The 19282-nt window shown below is 43.1% G+C and overlaps 2 protein-coding genes across 2 annotated transcripts in view; both read left to right on the top strand.

Annotated features, from left to right (window-relative positions):
• Positions 1–1539: 1539 nt before the first annotated feature.
• etv6 (ETS variant transcription factor 6) lies at positions 1540–9005 on the top strand (the record flags this gene model as incomplete). The annotated part of the gene is made up of 7 exons (XM_031582984.1): positions 1540–1741; positions 3393–3527; positions 5329–6021; positions 6222–6364; positions 6618–6718; positions 7145–7271; positions 8155–9005. Coding segments are annotated over 7 exons (1440 nt in total), but the record flags the coding sequence as incomplete, so codon positions are not given.
• An 850-nt stretch (positions 9006–9855) lies between these two features.
• Positions 9856–19282, top strand: part of tafa2 (TAFA chemokine like family member 2) — a 46182-nt gene continuing 36755 nt past the window's right edge. The window contains exon 1 of the mRNA XM_031582836.2: positions 9856–11919. The gene's annotated coding sequence lies outside the window, so the exon portion shown is untranslated. The remainder of the gene's footprint in view (positions 11920–19282) is intronic.

The following is a 19282-nucleotide window of genomic DNA, read 5'->3' as shown; positions in this document are numbered from 1 at the left end:
ATTTTATGACATTTATGACTTTATTTGTATTTGATGCAGAAAATAAGTATTTGAACCCCCAAGCAAACAGCAAGAATTCTGGCTCCCAATGACCAGTTATGTGCCCAAGAAGCACACAGATTATTCCTCATTAGGCCTAACAAGGTACACCTGATCTCAACTGGTGACGTGTATAAAAGAAACCTGTCCAAAGAATCATACTTCACACCTTCAACCTCACCACCATGGGCAAGACCAAAGAGTTGACCAAGGACGTCAGAGATAAGATTGTAGACCTGCACAAGGCTGGAATGGGTTACAAAACCATCGGCAAGCAGCTTGGTGAGAAGCAGACAACTATTGGTGCGATTATTCGTAAATGGAAGCAACACCAAACAACTGTCCATCGCTCTAGGTCTGGGGCTCCATGCAAGATATCCCCTCGTGCGGTATCGGTGATCATCCGAAAGGTGCAGAATAACCCCAGAACTACACAGGGGGAGCATGTGAATGATCTCAAGGCAGCTGGGACCACAGTCACCAAGAAAACCATTGGCAACACACTACGCCGTAATGGTTTGAAGTACTGCAGCACTCGCACGGTCCCCCTGCTCAAGCAAGCACATGTACAGGGCCGTCTGAAGTTTGCCAATGAACACTTGAATGATTCTAAGGAGGATTAGGAGACAGGATGTGGTCAGATGAGACCAAAATCAAGCTCTTTGGCATAAAACTCGACTTGCCGCGTTTGGAGGGGGAAGAATGCTGAATATGACCCCAAGAACACCATCCCCACCGTCAAGGATGGAGGTGGAAACATTATGCTTTGGGGCTGTTTCTCTGCCAAGGGTACAGAACGACTCCACTGCATCGAGGGGACTATGGATGGGGCCATGTAACATGGAATATTGGGCTTGAACCTCATTCCCTCCCATTGAAAACGCAACCTTAAGGATTTGGAGAGGATCTGCAAAGAGGAGTGGACCAAAATCCCTCCTGAGATGTGTGTAAACCTGGTGACCAACTACAAGAAAGGTCGTCAAGACGTCTGTGCTTGCCAACAAGGGTTATTCCACCAAGTACTAAGTCATGTTTTGCTAGGGGTTCAAATACTTATTTTCTGAATCAAATGCAAATTAAGTCATGAATGTTATAAAATGCAGTTTTCTGGATTTTTGTTGTTGATATTCTGTTTCTCACTGTTAAAATACACCTACTATTACAATTATAGATCACACATTTATTTGCAAGTGGCCAAACTTGCGAAATCGGCAGGGGTTCAAATACCACTGTATATGATGCATGCATATACATGACATATAATGCATGCACATACATGACATATAATGACATATAATGCATGCAATTGCATGGCATGGAACATGGTAAGATTTAAAGGAATCTCTTTCTTTCCCTCGCTCTCTCTCCGTTAATGACAAGGAAGCCTGTTTTTAACTGGTGAACAGAGTGATTATTTTCAATAGTTTTTCAATTCGTTTTATAAATTAAAGTAAAGTCTTTCTCTCTCTCTCTCTCCATCTCTCTCTCTCTCGCTCTCTCCATCTCTCTCTGTGTGTGTGTGTGTGTGTGTGTGCAGGTCTGCAGCCGGTGTACTGGAGCCGTGATGACGTGGCCCAGTGGCTGCGCTGGGCGGAGCATGAGTTTGCGCTGCGCCCCATCCCCAGCAGGAGCTTCCAGATGAACGGCAAAGCCCTGCTGCTGCTCACCAAGGAGGATTTCCGTTACCGCTCCCCGCACTCCGGTAAACACACCCTCACACACATACTCTCTCTCTCTCTGCCTCTCCTTCTCTCTGCATCCCTCTCTCTTCCTCTATTTCTATTCCTTTCTCTCCATCCACCACCATCTCCCCACCTGTTCAGGTAACCCCACCCTCACCCTCTCTGTCGTGCCTCTAACCTCCCTCTCTCTCTCTCTCTCCCTCACCCTGTCATGCCTCTAACCTCCTCTCTCTCTCTCTCTCTCTCTCTCTCTCTCTCTCTCTCTCTCGCTCGCTCTCACTCTCGCTCTCGCTCTCCCTCTCCCTCTCCAACTTCTCCACACCTGCTCAGGACTATCATGTCTCTGTGGCAGCAATGTAAAATAGAGGAGCAAAACACAAATTACACACACATGGACGTTATATAGGCTATCTGCATAGGTGATGTGTGTGTGTGCGTGTGTGTGCATGTGTGTGTGTCTGTCTGACCACCATTTAGCCATCTGTTGGTTTCTTCACGTGTTCAATCAAATAGCGTTTAACACCATCTTGTAGTTGTGGTTCAAACTAAATTCACCACAATGCTTCAGTTACTTGACTGAAAAGAAACTAGAAGAGCAAACCCAAGTTGTTAGTTTGGGGGGGACTGGACATATGTTCATCTGATTTTGCTATAAGTACGTTTTTCCATGGAGGGGAAATCACGAATATGGCATTACCAGCCCTTCTCTTTTCCTTGTTTCCATTCTTTTGCTTTTCCATCAGTCATCAACTTTTTTCATGTAGATTATTTTGTTATTCTGGTTTATCATTCATTGGCAGTAAATGCAGTCAAAATGAAAGTATGACGTAAAATGTGTGTATCTATTTGTGCTGTCTGTTGTGTTTTGGATTGTGATTGTGTTCTTGTGTGAACATACTGGGGTAGTCCTTCTCCTCTCTGAAGCTGTTCATAGTGAATTTAAAATGCATTGTAATGTGATGCTCTGTTGGAGCTGAATTAGACCCACAGAGGAGCTGAAGTGACTTAAAGGGACCTAGCCGTGTGTTGTCTTTTGTTGTGCAGAGGAAGTACAGGGAGAGCTGGGTTAACGGTAGATAAGGAAGTGTGCGAGTGTGTAATCCGACCACAACCGTCACCTGGTAGCAGCATCAGGAATTTCCCCTCCAGCGCTAGCCAGTGGCAGCCCAGCCAGAAAGTGAGAACTGAAAAGTGTGTATGTGTATGTGTGTGTGTGTGTGTGTGTGTGTGTTCTTTTAATTCTGAGTGCACAACTTCTCTTTCTTTCTTCACCAAGAACCCTTTCTTTTGAAGCTCTATCTAACTGCTAGGGAAGCAAAAACACAAAAGTACTCATGTAAACACAATTGCTTGATAACGGAGGTTTATTTGTTTGTTTTTTTGTTTTTATTATTTGCACAGCAAATATCATTAAATGTCATGTCCTGAAATTGGTAAACTATTGCGTTCAGTTCTTTCAGGAATAACCAATGTTATAGCAGTCTTATACCTTCATCACTACATATGCGCTGGGCTACGATCCCATGATATTAGCATGTAGTAGTAGTCCTATGCACAAGCAGGTTAGTCACAGCCATCAGGATCTGCACCTAAATTGCAAAGGTTCCTGTACTGAACCCTGTGGTACTCCGCAGTAAAGCTGAACGTCTCTCGGTCACTTGTCGTTCACAGGGGATGTTCTCTATGAGCTTCTGCAGCACGTTCTGAAACAGAGGAAGCCCTATGTGTCCTTCTCCTCCGCCTACTTTCCCGGAAATTCATTCCATTCTGCCTCTGAGGCTGAGCTACAGCATCCAAAACTAGAAGGTCAGTTTGCAAGACAATCCTGTTCTACTTTGGTTGATAATGTAGAAGGATGATAGACATGGAATAAATATATATACATGTGAATAGATATATAGACTAGATCATTACATGTAAGTTTATGATGAATTGGTGTAAAACAAATCTTGTCTGATACTGTATTATTTCTTGTGGGGAACTTTCTATGGCTGCAAAAAGAACAAGAGCGCACTGTGTTAATACAGTAATGTGTATTCATGATAACATTGTTTCCCACAGGTTTGATGATGCTGATTGTTGAATTGTGAAATTATGTGGGTGTTTACTAGATACTGAACATGAACATGTGTTGATCATAGAGATTAGAGATATGTAGGAAAAAAAGAGGAAAAACAAAAGATCTAGAGAAATATATTGTTTCGGTCATGGGTGTCATGTGATTTTTAGTCAAGGGAGTTGCCCTTTCACTTGGTTGGAATTAATGACTAAGATGAAGCAATCACAGCTGTTTCTAACTATGCTGATACAGCTAGCAAACAACTATGCCACAGTAATACAGTGCAGGTAATAACATCAAAATGACCAAGACTTGATTCTTCTCTACTGCTTATATGGAACAGAGCTAAATACATGATTCTGATTTGATTGAAGCTGATGAGGGAATCTCTGACCATCTCAGGATAGCAACACATGCTATTAGCTCTTAGCCACTAGACTTGCCACTTCCTCACTTTATTTTTACATTTGAACGTACAGAGAGCAATATATGTGAGACGGCAGATTATTCCGCTGGTGTGTTTCTAAGATTAGTCTCTCTTTGTTTATACAAATGTGACCTGTGTGCACAGTCTGTAGCCAACAGGTGTGTGTGGAAGGGGCTGGATGAGTGAGTGTATGTAGGGAGGGGATGGGCGGTGTGTGTGTGTGTGTGTGTGTGGGGGGGGGGGGGGGGGGGTTGTAAATTCTAGTTTGGAATGTTGACAGAAAACCTGTTCCACAAGGAAGTGCACCTTCCTGTATATTTCAGTGGCTTTTGTTTGAGACTTATCTCTCTTCATGGCTGAATTAGTATGAAACCACATCAAATAAGCCGTTTGGAAAATGTATTGTAATATATTGTTTCAACCTAAAGTCTGCTCTTGTATGGTTTGATTGTCTGTGTCACTGTTTGTTTCCCAAACTGAACCAAACTCCCAGGCTTCATGACTTTTGCAGAACTCTAAAAACTTCAAGATGAAATTCCATACTCATGATAGTGAAGTGATTATTTATAGATCTTATCACAAAACCACTGACTGACACATTCATTCATTCAATACCAAGAAATAAGGTGATGTGATTTCCTGGAGGGGATGATTTCCTCTTCTGAATCTGAAGGGGAAATTCCAGGTGCAACTTCTGCAACATCTCACTGTTGCTTTAATGAAGTTAAAGCGCCACCTACTGGTAGTTCATTGCCTGATCAAACACATCCTTCCCATCATTCAAAAGTGTATGACGGGGCATAGATTTCAGTTCCTTTTTAAGAAATTAGCAAAGATTTTGAAAATCCTGTTTTTGCTTTGTCATTATATTGAGTATTGAGTGTAGATTGAAAATTAATTTAAACAATTTTATCATTAGGCTGCAACATAAAAAAAAATATGAAAAAAGTGAAGGGGTCTGAATACTTTCTGAATGCACTGAAATGTGTCAAACTATGATGGCTGTTTGTTTTTTTTAAATTGATCCAGATACCATTGTACTCACTAGTTGGCTTAGAAAGGGTAAACTTTACATCTTAAACTCTTCATATCACTGAAACGCCTCTTGTCTCTGGCTGCAGAAACGGTACGGCGAGCACCTCGAGGATCAGACGGTCCCGCCCAGCATCCCCCCACCATTGAGCTGTGCCACCGGCACCGTTCCCGCTCACCCCAGCACCACCCCGGCCCGCGCCGCTCCCCGCCTTCGCTCCTCCATCCTCAGCTCGGTGCGGCCGAGGACTCGCAGCAGGCGTCCTCGCAGCTGCCCGACAGCAACCACCACACGCCCGAGGACCTGTACCCGCTCTCCGTGTCTCCGGCGCAGCCTGCCAATGGCCACTACGCGGCCACCCGCGACTCTGGGGCGCCCCGGGGGAGGAGCAGCCCCGGCGGGGGGCACGAGGAGCCGACGGCAGCAGCGCGGGTGATCCAGCTGATGCCTAGTGCGATCATGCACCCGCTGCTGCTCAGCCCGGGCAGGGCGGGCGCCGGGGGCGACTACCGGCACGGCCGAGGGGCAATGCACGCCTCACCACACGAGAACGAGCGAGACGGGCATGGTGGCAAAGGCGCATGGCAGCAGCACCACACGCTGAGCTCGTCCCATCACCACCCACACCAACACCATCACCACCAGCTGGGCCAGAGCGGGCATCCGCACCACCCGCAGGGGCACCACGCACACCACCAGGAGGAGGGGCGCTTCCGTAACCACGTCATTGTGCCTGTCTCGCCGCCCGAGGACCAAGGGATGCCCATTGGAAGGATAGCAGGTGAGGCTGGCAAATTGATGCCACTGCAGAGGGTCACACACACACACACACACACACACTGTATGTGTTGAAAGTCAAATGTTGCTATACTCTACTAATTTCTCTTCTCTTCTTATCATAATTGTTACATGTAACTAACCTCTTCTGTGTGTGTGTGTGTGTGTGTGTGTGTGTGTGTGTGTGTGTGTGTTCCCATGCAGACTGCAGACTCCTCTGGGACTACGTGTACCAGCTCCTCTCGGATAGCCGGTACGAGAACTACATCCGATGGGAGGATCGCGAGACCAAAGTCTTCCGCATCATGGACCCCAATGGCTTGGCCCGACTCTGGGGCAACCACAAGGTACCCCACACACCCCAGAGCAGGGCAGATCTGAGGGGTGGCAATAGCATCGTCATTCTACTAAATGTGCATAAACCTATATAGACCTATTTGGGTGTCTGTTTTTGGGGTAATATTAGGGAAAAGTCTATTGGGGAAAAGCAAGCACACTGCCCACACTTTTGCATGTAGTAATTTCAGTTCTTTAAAGTGTGTGACTCTAAACCAGTGGTGATTTCTTCAGTTTAAGTATGTCCCTCTTGTTCTGAAACAGAATAGGACCAATATGACATACGAGAAGATGTCAAGGGCAATGAGACACTACTACAAACTTAACATCATCAGGAAAGAACCTGGGCAAAGACTTCTGTTCAGGTGAGTGAGTGTCTCTATGAGAAAATAAAACTTTATTGTCTGTTAAATTTACATCAAATGAAACTCTGTCTTTGGCAATGTGGAAACACAGTGGTCAGAGCAGAGGGCACAAGTGATTTTGGTTCTGCCCCCTCCCTGGCTGTGTATGTGAATCTGTGTGTGCATGGATGATGTGATGTATGTTTGTGGTGTATGTAAATGTGTGCATGTGTTGGTGTATGTGGATGACGTACGTATGTGAATAGAGTATGTTTCAATATATGCACGTGTGTGTGTGTGTGTGTGTGTGTCAGTCAAATCAAATCAAGGAAATGGGGGGGGTACAAACACATATGTTTAACACTAATATGATATAGGTGTTTGTATATGATCTATGTGAGTTGTAAATGTGATAAATGTTGATATATTTATGTGTGTGTCCCTCAGGTTCATGAAGTCCCCGGATGAGATCATGAACGGGACGTCGGAGCGTCTGGAGCACTTGGAGTCGGACACTGATGAGCAGAACTATGTGAAGGGAGAGAGCCCCAACAACGCCGCCTGCACGCGAGAGGTGTGTGTGTGTTGGTTTGTGTTTGTTTGTTTGTTTGTTTGTTTGTTTGTTTGTGTTTGAGTGTTTTCCACCAGTAGATAAGGTGAACTGTTGCCTCTGTCCTTTAGTTTACGCATGCTTGGCTCAGAGCATGACAACATGAAGGGGACGCCACACGTACTATTATTTCAAATAATAAGTACATGTATTAACGAATGTCATAAACATCAGTATAGTCAGTGTCCAGGGATGTCGTGCAATAGAGAAAGTGGAAGATGTCTCCATCCCATACTTTTCACATACTCATAGTCATTTATGAAAACGTCCTCATAAGCGTGTATGGATGGCATCTTCCTTCAGTAGAGAAGGTGGATGCATGTCTGTCTCATAGTTGTCACAGTCTTAGTAATTTATCAAAACATCCTTATTAGTTTAGACTGATTTGATGACTCTTTAATTTGCAACTGCCATACACTTTTATCCAAAGCAACTTAGAGAACTTGATAGTTAGTAGAAGAGTGTGTCTTCCTTGGAAAACAGAAACAGTTGTCAGTACCTGTTCCAGTTGAGTCCACAGTCCATGACTTGTTGTTCAACTTGTCTAAATACTGATAAAATCACTACACCTGTTTCTACCATCACTGCACCTGTTTCTACCATCACTACAATTCTGACATCAGTAGCATCACATGCCCGTCTTTGGAAACCGCTTATGTGATCGTTACCATGACTTATTTACAGTGCTCATACAAAACATTTGACAACACCCCTTCCCCTGTCTTAACCAGAACTTTTGCCATTAGCAGTAAACCAGTGGTTTTGGTGTATTCTTTTATTACTTTTAATTTTAAAAATGATTAAAACACTCCACCCCCCCCCTCTCCTGCTTTTTCTCTCCCTGTAGGAGGACTTTAAGCAAATCTATGTGAAGGAGGAGTGCTGAGCGGTGACTAGGAGACGTATGGACTGTTAATGCCACAGATGCCTCCCTCACACGTGTGAACAATCAGTCATTCGGTCACTAGTGCGAAGCATGCCAACCTGCACTCCCCTCTACTGGAGAGAAAGAGAGAAAGAGAGAGGGAGAGATAGATAGATAGATAGATAGATAGAAAGGAAGAGGATGAGTAAACAGACACTTGTGTTTTAGATCAAGCAACAAAACATAAACAGCTAACTGAAAAGTGACATGGCTGTCTTGCTTATGAAATCCTATAGGTGGGGAGAGAGGAAAGACCTTTATTTCATCTGCCTTGCTTGTACAGATGGCCTTTAGTCCAATCAACGGATTCACACTTTTTTGCTGATTTTTTTGTTTTGTTCTTTTTTTCAGTTTTTATTTTGAACTTGTGAATATTGAATAAGGGTATGACTATTTGTGTTTTTAAAAAAGAGGGGTGAGATGTTTTGAAACTAATGCTGTTGGGACAAATGGTTTCTGAATCCACAAATTTATTTCTGAAAATAAATATGGTCACTCCTGAGTCACTGTTGAATTCAGTAATGATGACAAGGTTGACAGAGGAGAGAATACCAATATATAATATATACACCTAAATAAACAGTGCATACAGAAAGTTTTCAAACCCTTTCAGGTTTCCCCACATTTTGTTATGTTTCAGACTCATCTTAAAATGGATTAAATTCATTTTTCTCTCATCAGTCTAGACACAATACTCCACAATGACAAAGCAAAAACAGGTCTTTGGAGTGCTTTGTTAATTTATTCCAAATAAACGACTGGTAATCCATTTACATAAGTAGTCAGACCCTTTGTTACGACACTTGCAATTGAGCAATCTGGGGCATCCAACTTCTATCAAAGATCCATGAGATGGTGGTCTACAGCTTGATTGGAGTCTACCTGTGCCTAATTGAATTAATTGGACATAATTAGGAAAGCCTCACCTGTTTATATAAGGTCTTACAGTGAAAACCAAGCCATGAAGTCAAGGGTATTGTCCCTAAACCTTCGAGAGAGGATTGTGTGAAGACCAGATCTGGGCAAGGCTCTAAGAAAGAGTCTGCAGCATTGAACGCCCTCCGAACAGGCCTGCCGGCTTGCGTGGTGAAACCACTACAAATGATCCAGAACGCGGCGGCGCGTCTGGTGTTCAACCAACCGAAGAGGGCACACGTCACCCCGCTTCTTATTGACCTCCACTGGCTGCCTGTAGCTGCTCGCATTAAATTCAAGTCACTTATGCTTGCCTACAGAGTGCTTGATGGTTCTGCTCCCACCTACCTAAATGCTCTTGTAAGGGCAAATGTTACACCCAGGATGCTGCGCTCTTCTAGTGAGCGTCGTTTGGCAGTGCCGTCTGTGCAAGTACGGCAGTCCAGACTATTCTCATTTGTAGTTCCACGTTGGTGGAATGAACTACCCAGCACTACCAGAGCAGGGGCGTCCCTCTCTACCTTTAAGAAGCTCTTGAAGACCCAACTCTTCAGAGAGCACTTCCTGTCCTAACTGGCACTTCGACTAGTGCGTAACTTGCAATTACAGCAGTTACATTTCTGCACTTCTTTCTTTCTTTTTTATTTCATTTTGTTATATTTCTTATGTAAAGTAGTATTTATTTATTGTTACACCAGGTTCTATTGCTCGTAGCTTGAATATTCTCTCCCTTGTACGTCGCTTTGGACAAAAGCGTCTGCTAAATGACTAAATGTAAATGTAAATGTAATGTGCCCGAGAGTAAAGTCTCCTTCATTTTCAAATGGAAGAGATTTGGAACCACCGTCAGTCTTCTTAGATCTGGCTGCCTGGCCAAACTGAGTAATCGGGGACGAAGAGCCTTGGTATGAATGAGATCCAGAGTTCCTTTGTGGGAATGGGAGAAGCTTACAGAAGGGCGGCCATCAGTGCAGCACTCCACCGATTAGACCTTTATGATAGAGTGGCCAGACAGAAGCCATTCCTCACTAAATGACCGTCCACTGGGAATTTGCCAAAAAGCACCTCAGACTACGAGAAGCCAACCCTCTGGTCTGATGAAATGAAGATTTAACTATTTGGCCACAATTCCCAACGGTGTGTGTGTGTGTGTGTGTGTGTGTGTGTGTGTGTGTAGGAAACAAGGCACTAAACATCCCCTCATTATTACACTCCCTACAGTCAAACACGGGGGTGGCAGTATCATGCTGTGGGGATGTTTTTCTGTGACGGGGATGCAGGAAAAATATGGAGTAATCCTGAGTGAAACCTTTCCCCGACTGCACAGGATCTCAGGCTGGGGAAATGGTTTACATTTCAGCTAGGCAATGCCCTGAAGCATACCACCAAGGAAACACAGGAGTGGCTTCAGGAAAAGACCTGGAGTGGCCCAGCCAGAGTCTGGACCTGAACCCAATAGAGCATCTCTGTACACCTAAAAATGGCTGTGCACCAACATTCCCCATCCAACCTAGTTGAGCTTGAACGATTCTGCCAAACAGAATGGGAGAAACTTCCTAAACAAAGTTGTGCCAAGCTTGTAGGATCATTTACAAGAAGACTTTGCCATTGGCTTTAACCGAGTGCTAAGTGAAGGGTCTGAATACTTGGGTAAATAGGATATTTCAGTCTTTTATTTTTAATACATTTATAAAACGCTCTTAAACCCTGTTTTTGATTTCATTGTGGAGTATTGTGTGTTGACTAATGAGAAATTAATCGAATCCATTTTGAAACATAACAACATGTGAAACCTTTCTGTATACAATGTATTTTGTCTCATATCTGGGACCAAAATACGTAAGACTAATTACTGTGTTGAAGCTGAAACGGGAAAAAAAAGTCTAAGGGGATATAACTTGATTGTCCACCAGATGACGCTCTCTCTTCACGGATTAGTTTGTGCATAGGAATCTCATCACAGTGTGTTTTTTTATTCACGTACCCTCTGTGGAAGAACAATCTGAAATGTAATAGCTCATCACGTTGATCTGTGTAGAAGAGAGATATCAAGATATAGAACAATTGTATATGTACACGGCGCCAGGGTGTGAGTCGGCCAAACCCGGAGTTAATCTAATATACAGCCATTTATCAAGGAAAACACCTTAAGGTGCATCAAACTTTCTTTTCTCATGTGAGTGTGTGTCAGTGTTTGTGTGCGCCAACTATTTTGCATGAGCGTGGTGATGATGGGGTGGGTAGGTTGTGCGTAACGAAGACGGGGCGCAGTTGGCAGTAGGTACGTGCGCACACAGATATTTTATAGTCAGTTGAAACTAGACCACTAGCATGCACACACTCAGAAAAATGCTCGGTCTCAAACCATGTGTCAATATGTGTGGTCAGGCGTAAATCAGCAAACTTGGTCTGAATAGGCAGTCTCTACATCTCTCTACGAGTGTCATCCTTCAAAACATTCCCAAACGCGAAATCCTTACTGAAGGCGTGAAGTGCGAACAACACGCCAAGAGAGCAAGACACTTATCTCAAGACACTGAGCTATCGAAATCCTGTCAGAAGTGACAGAGGGAACTATTTCTTCCACTCTTCAGACACATCTATTTGGAGTACACAATCCGCCATTCATCGAAACTGGAGCTATTCCGTCAAAGTTCGGGTGATGTCGATGTCACACTCACATTGTCGGTTTGTAATTGTGCCCATGGATTACCGAGCGTTGCTCTGAAACCCTGGCCGGGACTGAGGTAATCCCAGGAAGCGGGACACCAGGTATGTTGTAGTTTGCTGAAACATTCCTCATTTCCGAAGTGATATTTTAATCAGACTTCAAATTGCCGTAGAATGACGGAGAAAAAAAATGTTAATTGCGTAGAAAACTCCGCAGCGTTGTTTCCAGTGTTTTCGATTTAGCAATGAAAATGGCCATCTGTAATTTCAATTCTAATTGCTCTGAATTGTGCGGCTCAGGCGTGACATGACAAATGTGACATGCATGTTTTGGAAATGCACGACGGATGAGCTCCTTGGTGTAATTTTGAGATGATGGATTGATATAACTTTTGGACTGACACTGATCAATTCAGAATTTCTATACAGTGTACTAGTATGTATTTCCCATGATTCGTTTTTAAATCCTTCTTTTTTACTCGTGTATATGTGGGAGGATACTCCTCTGCTAGTATGAGGTATGACAAACTGTCGAAGGGAGAGTCTGCATCATGAGAAAATGTGTTTTAAACACAAAAGTAGTTAAACAATAGCACACGGGACTATGACGGTTTTTTTATGCGTCCAAGATATTACATTTACTACAAAGATAAACAAATATATTTTGTTTATTAAAACTTAATAATACAGTTATGACATTAGTGTCTCCACCCAGTCTGACTTTCCTAGGTCAGGTATAGGAAATGTATGCGACTGCATGCACCTTCATAAAGATAGTAGGCTACACTGTTTATGATTGTACTGTTGAACACAATCAAATGGACTGTTGTAGTTTTTAGTCTCTACTGGCGTGCTGAGCTGACGATGACAGGGTCATAGAATTCATTGGTCTAGGAATTTCTATAAAGTGTGAACTTTCTCACTTCTAGCAGACACTGCCGTTTTTAGATCATAAATAATCTTCTGTTCAGACGTTCTGTCTTGTGAGGTGACAAAAGCAGACGGTCTTTTTCTCTTGCCCCACTGTTTGATACATACAAATCTCCAGCAGATATGTTGCAGTTTAGAAACAGTGCTATCAATGGCATTACCTGTTTTGTCTGTAACATTTTTTTAAATCAGGGAATTTGGCTGCCTGATTATTAAGCTTTGATTAACATTGTCAGCACATATCTTTACAGTCAATCTTTTAAGCATTCCGCTTCTTACCTATGTTCTGTTCTCTCTCTCTCTCTCTCTCTCTCTCTTTCTCTCTCTCTCTCTCTCTCTCTTTCCCCACATGTTCTATTTGCCACCTGTCTCTCTGCTGCCTGGCAATCAGCCAAAGTGTAACTTAACTTGTGATGTTAAGGCTCACTGGGTTTTATTAGTGTGAAAGTCCAACGGATCATCCAGGTGAATTTTTGCAGAATATTGCTCATATGTCACCCTTGACTTTCAGAAGCCTAAAATGTCCTTGTAATGGTTTATAATACTTTGTGTAGAAATGTGTTCATTTTGCTAACTTGTGTTGTGGAGTGTGGGCTATTTATAGTTATGCAGTGATTCTTCGTCTTCTTTCCAGATGGTTGTAGTTTAATAGGATGATTGACTTCCGGCCACTTCTGTCCCAGAAACCCTTTTTGATTGAGTGGCCTGTTCTCACCCATCCTGATATGCCCTCCCTCTCTCCCAACTCAGTGTTCACTTCTTTCTCTCTCCCCCTCTCTCTGTAAGTCTGTTAGTCTCTCTCTTCTTTCTCTCTCTCCCTCTATCTCTCTTGCTCCCCTGCTTTCTCTCTCTCTCTCCCTCCCTCCCCCTCTCTCTCTCTCTCTTTCTCTCTTGCTCTCCTGCTCTCTCTCTCTCTCTCTCTGTCACACACACACACACACACATACACACACAGACAAACATTCCCTCCCGTCTCTCTCTCCCTCTGACTCTCTCCTTCACACATGCACACAAGTACACAAACATTCTCTCCCTCTCTCTCTCCCTCTCTATCCCTTGTTCCTCAGCCTGTCACCCAGTTGCTGTGATCCCGTTTCATGGTGTCGCGCCGCCAGCGAGTCTTTCCCTCCGTCCTTGTGTTTATCTCTTCTCCCCGGCCGCTTTAGAGTGAGCTGGGGTCTCTGCGTGTGGTCCGCTGGTGCTTTCTCAAACGCGCTTATTCACGGACACACACCAACCCCACTGCCTCTCACTCCCCGCTCACACACACACTCACACTCACTCACACACACACTCACACACACACACTCACACCCAAACAGATGTTCGAATTTGCTCAGAAGGCCATAAAACTCCTCTGTGCTCGAACAAGTTCAACTTCAGCTCTTAGTTTTATGTCAAATCAAATAAAGGTATTTAGAGTCAAGCTAATTAAAGCAACAGTATACAGGTTTTTCTTTTTTTCTGAGGCAGTTCGTTTTTTTTATCATCTTCAAACTAGGGCTGGGCGATATAACCAAAAAGAACATCACAATTTTCTTTCAGTCGACCAAAAGTGGGATGTTTTATCATACGGCATTGCAGGTAAGTAGGCGCTACCTTTCCACTGTAGATTGTCTGTGGGCTGTTTCTTAAGGGTCTAATGGAGGCAAGGCGCCAACAGAAGTCACATTTGCCGAAGGGTCACATGGTTCATGCTCTGCCAAATAGTTCCAAACAAGTGATCTTGTCCATAGCGATAAATAGGAAATTATTATATTCATTGAATTAAATTGAATAATAGGGTGACTGTAGGTTTAGGTGAAACTATTTGAGAGAGATGCCAGCTCCAGACGCCATTTGTGTGCAGCATGATATTTCATGAAGTTTGACAGTAAATTGGCTGCATGCATGGATTTAGGCTAAGACAAATGTACACACAGTTAACTATGACAGTCGCTCATGGTTGTTAAAACAGCTAAGGTTGCATTGACTGACACAGTTTCTCAACGAAAAAGTAAAGGTCCTGATCTTATCCAATCAAACGTATCGTGTTTTCCGTTCCAGTCAGGTGACTGGTAACCAATCATTACTTAGAATTACTTCTGGGGCAAAGCGGATCGTCTTGCTTCGACCCATTGTCTACCGACAACACAAATGTTTGGAACTCTTGAGCTGCTCCATGTGCTGCCATCTTGAAAAACAAAAACTGGAGTGGCGTTTTTCTCTTCCTATATAAAACGTCATCGACGTTCGTCGAAACTGTTACACCCTTACACAATTTCCACACAACTGTGCTATGCTATCTCTCCCTTGTACGTCGCTTTGGACAAAAGCGTCTGCTAAATGACTAAATGTAAATGTAAATGTAAATGTCTATGATCAATCAAACCTTTAGAGACGGCCATACTGGTGAGCTGACCTTGTTAATGTGATTGTTTTATCCCCCATGCCTTCTTCAAACTCATTTTGATGGCAGAAGGTCATGTGATACACTCACTTCTCATTCCTACTATGTAGTTTGTCTTTACCTTAAGTCGGAATACCCACAAAATTGTAAGAACAGCTTTTACAGCACTGCATATTTCCTCAAAACATCACTTAGCAATCTGTTTTTTTTTTTTATGTAACTGACATTTGTGCTGTTGATAGTGTTTTACTTTGCTCACTAGCTTTAGATGAAAAAAAAACAAAAACTTCCATAATCCATCTTTGACATACGCCTGTTAAGGTTGAGCATGACTGTAGACATTGCTTCACTGGCATTAAAACATCTAGACACTGAGAGACTGCATCAGTGTCATCACACTGAACCCATTATCACGTCCATTTATAACTCTGGATTAGCTGCTCGTCCTGCCTAAGCACAGACTTCAGAGGACGCCATGTTGCTGTATGAGCCACCGTGTTTTTGTGGTGTGGAATTATGGGCAGGCGTATGACCTCCTCTGCCAATAGTATGGCCGGAGTGTTCGTTAAAACTGCCCTTTTTCATGCATGAGTCATTCATGTACTTCTGTAGTAGAACTGAAGCTTATCTTCATTTGATCATTTTCGCATTTAGGACATTTCCAAAGTTACATGATTACAATTATTAGGTCATTATCAATTGTACAATTCATCACCATTCAGCTAGTTATTCAGCATTTAACCATCACTTCCGTTTTCCCCTTTATAGGTTCATTTTCATTGTGATTGCCTTCATCTTTTCGCTCTTAGAGGAAAGCTGTGCCCTGATTGGGTGGTTATATTCCTGTCAAGGCTCCGAGACGTTGTGTGTAAAGAGCTGCAGTGTCGCCACTTTATGTCTTTGTGAGGATTACGCTGACTGTCATTGTTAAACAGGCTATTTCTAAGGACTGTGAAGGGGTGTCTGCAGTCTCTGCTCTCCTAGACTATTGCAGCTCAACTGGTAAAGCAAGGTGCACATGACACTAAGTCCAAGGGTTTAGTTCACAGGTAACACCCTTACTGATGATATCATAATTAATTATATGCAACATATTTAAATATGTGACACCTACAAACTAACAGTATATGTGACAATTACCAATTAACAGTGTGTATATAATCAGCATACTAAACATTAGCTAAAAATACTTGTAGTTGGTAGCCATTCAACTTACAGTTTTTTTTTTTAAATAGCTGATTTAGTAAAACAAATTTGATTTGTGGGTAGCAGTGGATCTTCTCCCAATTTGATACAAATTGCCTACCCATACAAACATGAATGTTTGATTTAACTATCGGAAAATACTGCAGCCAGTTGTAAATAAAAGGATCTCTATTAGGTTAGGTTCAAACTCATTGAAATGCTAGAAACGAAGGGAAGAAAAGAACTAGAAAGAAAACTGGCAAAGGAAGGAACGAGAGAAACGAGGGAAAAAAAAACAAAGGACAGATTAATAAATGTGTGTATGAATTAATGAATGAATGTATGAATGAATGTGGTTAAGTGAGGGGGACATAACAGAGGAAGGGAGGATGGAAGAAGAGAACAAACGGAGAGCGATGGAGAGAAGCAAAGGGCAAGCGCATGATGGGTACTAGGGAGTGAGTTCAAAGCCTCTATTCCACTGCTGATGCTTCCTTTCAACCTTGGTGATCTCTTGGAGCTGAGTACAGGAGAGAAGCAAGGAGAGGAGAGGAGGGGAGGGGAGGGGCGGGAAGAGGAAAGGAGAGGAGGGGAGAAGGGAAGAGATGAGGGGAGGGGAGAGTTGAAGAGAGGAGAAAAGAGAAGAGGAGAGGTGAGGTGAGGAGGAAAGAGGAGAGGAGAGGAGAAAAGGGGTGTAGTGAAGAAAAGAAAGGAGAAGAGGGGAGAGGAGAGGAATGGTGAGGTGAGGAGGGGAGAGGAGAGGAGAAAAGGGAAGAGGAGAGATGTTCGGTGAGGATGGGAGAGGAGAGGAGAAGAGGCAACAGGAGAGGAGAAAAGGGAAGAGGAGAGGAGATGTGAGGTGAGGAGGGGTGAGGAGAGGAGAAAAGCAGTGTAGTGAAGAGAGGAAAGGGGCAAACAGGGGCCATGGTTTTTGGAAAGGAAACAGTGGGCACCTTTGTACTGTCTGTTGTGTTCTGAAGACCGCCCAATTGTGATAAAGTCTGAACTGTAAGCAGTTACACAGCTATTATACTCTGTATGCATAACAGGACCTTGATGTCAAAGATGTGTAAGGCATCTGAGCCACCTCCTTATCCCTCTCGGACATCATACATCCAATCCTGTTGTCAAACACTCCTGTTATTTCTGGCATGTGCATTATTAATGCTAATATTGATATATACCGGTATTATTAATATTTAACATTCTTATTCCTGTGTTACGGGGTGAACATAAGATTGTCTTGTTTTGACACAACATCTGCTTGACCGATAACCAGAACCAATACCGATAACCAGTGTTTTTTTTTTTTTAAACATTTTTTTTTTTTACCTCAGATCACATTCATTGAGAATCATTGGTGAGATCACAGCTTATGACAGCTGGGACTTTGATTATTTCTGAATAGAACCTTAATGTGTTGGGTACTCTCTATTGTCCAGATCTTTGAGGGTGTGTGTGTGTTCCCATGCCTGACGGTTGGATGCAAACCAGCCCAAACCCTTAGAGTTGGTGTTGTAATCTTAGTTGTGCAAATGAATCAAGCCAAGTATTTTGATATGGGATTCCAATATGGTGTATTCATTCACCACGACAGACTGTGTCAGACTAATCTTATTCCGATTCAGATTATTAGGCCTGGATGAGTGGCTCAAGGTAGTTTTCACCGTATGACGCGCCTGAGGTTCCATATTGTCCTGTTTATGTTGTGAAGTTTAGTATATCATACATAGTGCTGTATATGTTTTACTGCTGCATCATTTGTGTGTTTTAAAAGCAATCGATGTCAGGGACATCTCAATGATGTGCTGCCATTGTTTTGTTTCAGTACATGCTGTCAGGGTGTGTCATCAAAGTGCTTGGTGAATTGGGCTTTTATACAAGGGAGAATGGGTTGCATTTTGAGTGACAGTAATGAGGTGATGAAGGCAGTCCTGGTGGTCATGCACGCACACACACACACACACACACACACACACACACACACACACACACACACTCACACTCAAAGACACACACGCCATTGCTGTCCTCTCTTTCTCTCTGTTTGTTTCTGTCACACCCACTGGCAGACACTCTCTCTCTTTCTCACACACACACACACACACACACACGCATGCACACGCACGCATGTGCACACACACACACACACACACACACACACACACACACACAGCCAATTACCCACCAGCAGCTGTCTTGTCCAGTCAGAGTGGTGAGGTAGGCTGAAGTGAGTCCCTGCTTCCTATCTTTCCCCCCAGTTCCTCACTTTTTAATGATCCCAGATCAGTCTGGGGGAGTTACCTTTCTTCTCTTCTCTTTATTCATCAATATCTGTCTCCAGCATTATCGACTGTTTCATTTCATCGAAGGACCATGGGAGACTGTGTTGGTGACTCTGAGATTTAAAGTTATGGGCATATTTCTTCTTTGTGTGAGTGGTACTGCATCAGAAAACTCAAACATGTGGGCAAGCCAATATATTCGTAAAAATATATATTTATTAAAGATGTGGAAAATGAAATATGAATGTAGGTCAAGACACTCTTCATATTTCAGGCAATTCTCTCTCCCCTCCCCACACCTCTCTCTCCTGTTCTCTCTCTCTTTCGATGGTTTCCAAATGGTGTTATAAATAAAGAATTTTAAAAGTCTCTCTCTCTCTCTCTCTCTCTCTCTCTCTCTCTCTCTCTCTCTCTCTCTCTCTCTCTCTCTCTTTGGTATTTTGAAGGTGAGCTGTAAATGTTGTATGATGTTCTGCACATACCATTTACACCAGGGCGTTAGTTCATATGTGGCAGCTGTGTGAAATTCATATTCAACTGATATGCATATCCAGGGTATCTCCCCCTGCTTTAAGCAGACCTCACACTTGCTCACAGTGTACCACTTAACTCTCTCACATTTAACTGGGCTCTCATATTTTTACATATATTTTCATACATTATTTTTTTTTCTTTG

Source organism: Clupea harengus, chromosome 16 (assembly GCF_900700415.2).
Source record: "Clupea harengus chromosome 16, Ch_v2.0.2, whole genome shotgun sequence".
Classification (NCBI taxonomy): Eukaryota; Metazoa; Chordata; class Actinopteri; order Clupeiformes; family Clupeidae; genus Clupea; species Clupea harengus.
Note: the sequence above shows the minus strand (reverse complement) of the source record. Positions and strands in the feature narration are given on the sequence as shown.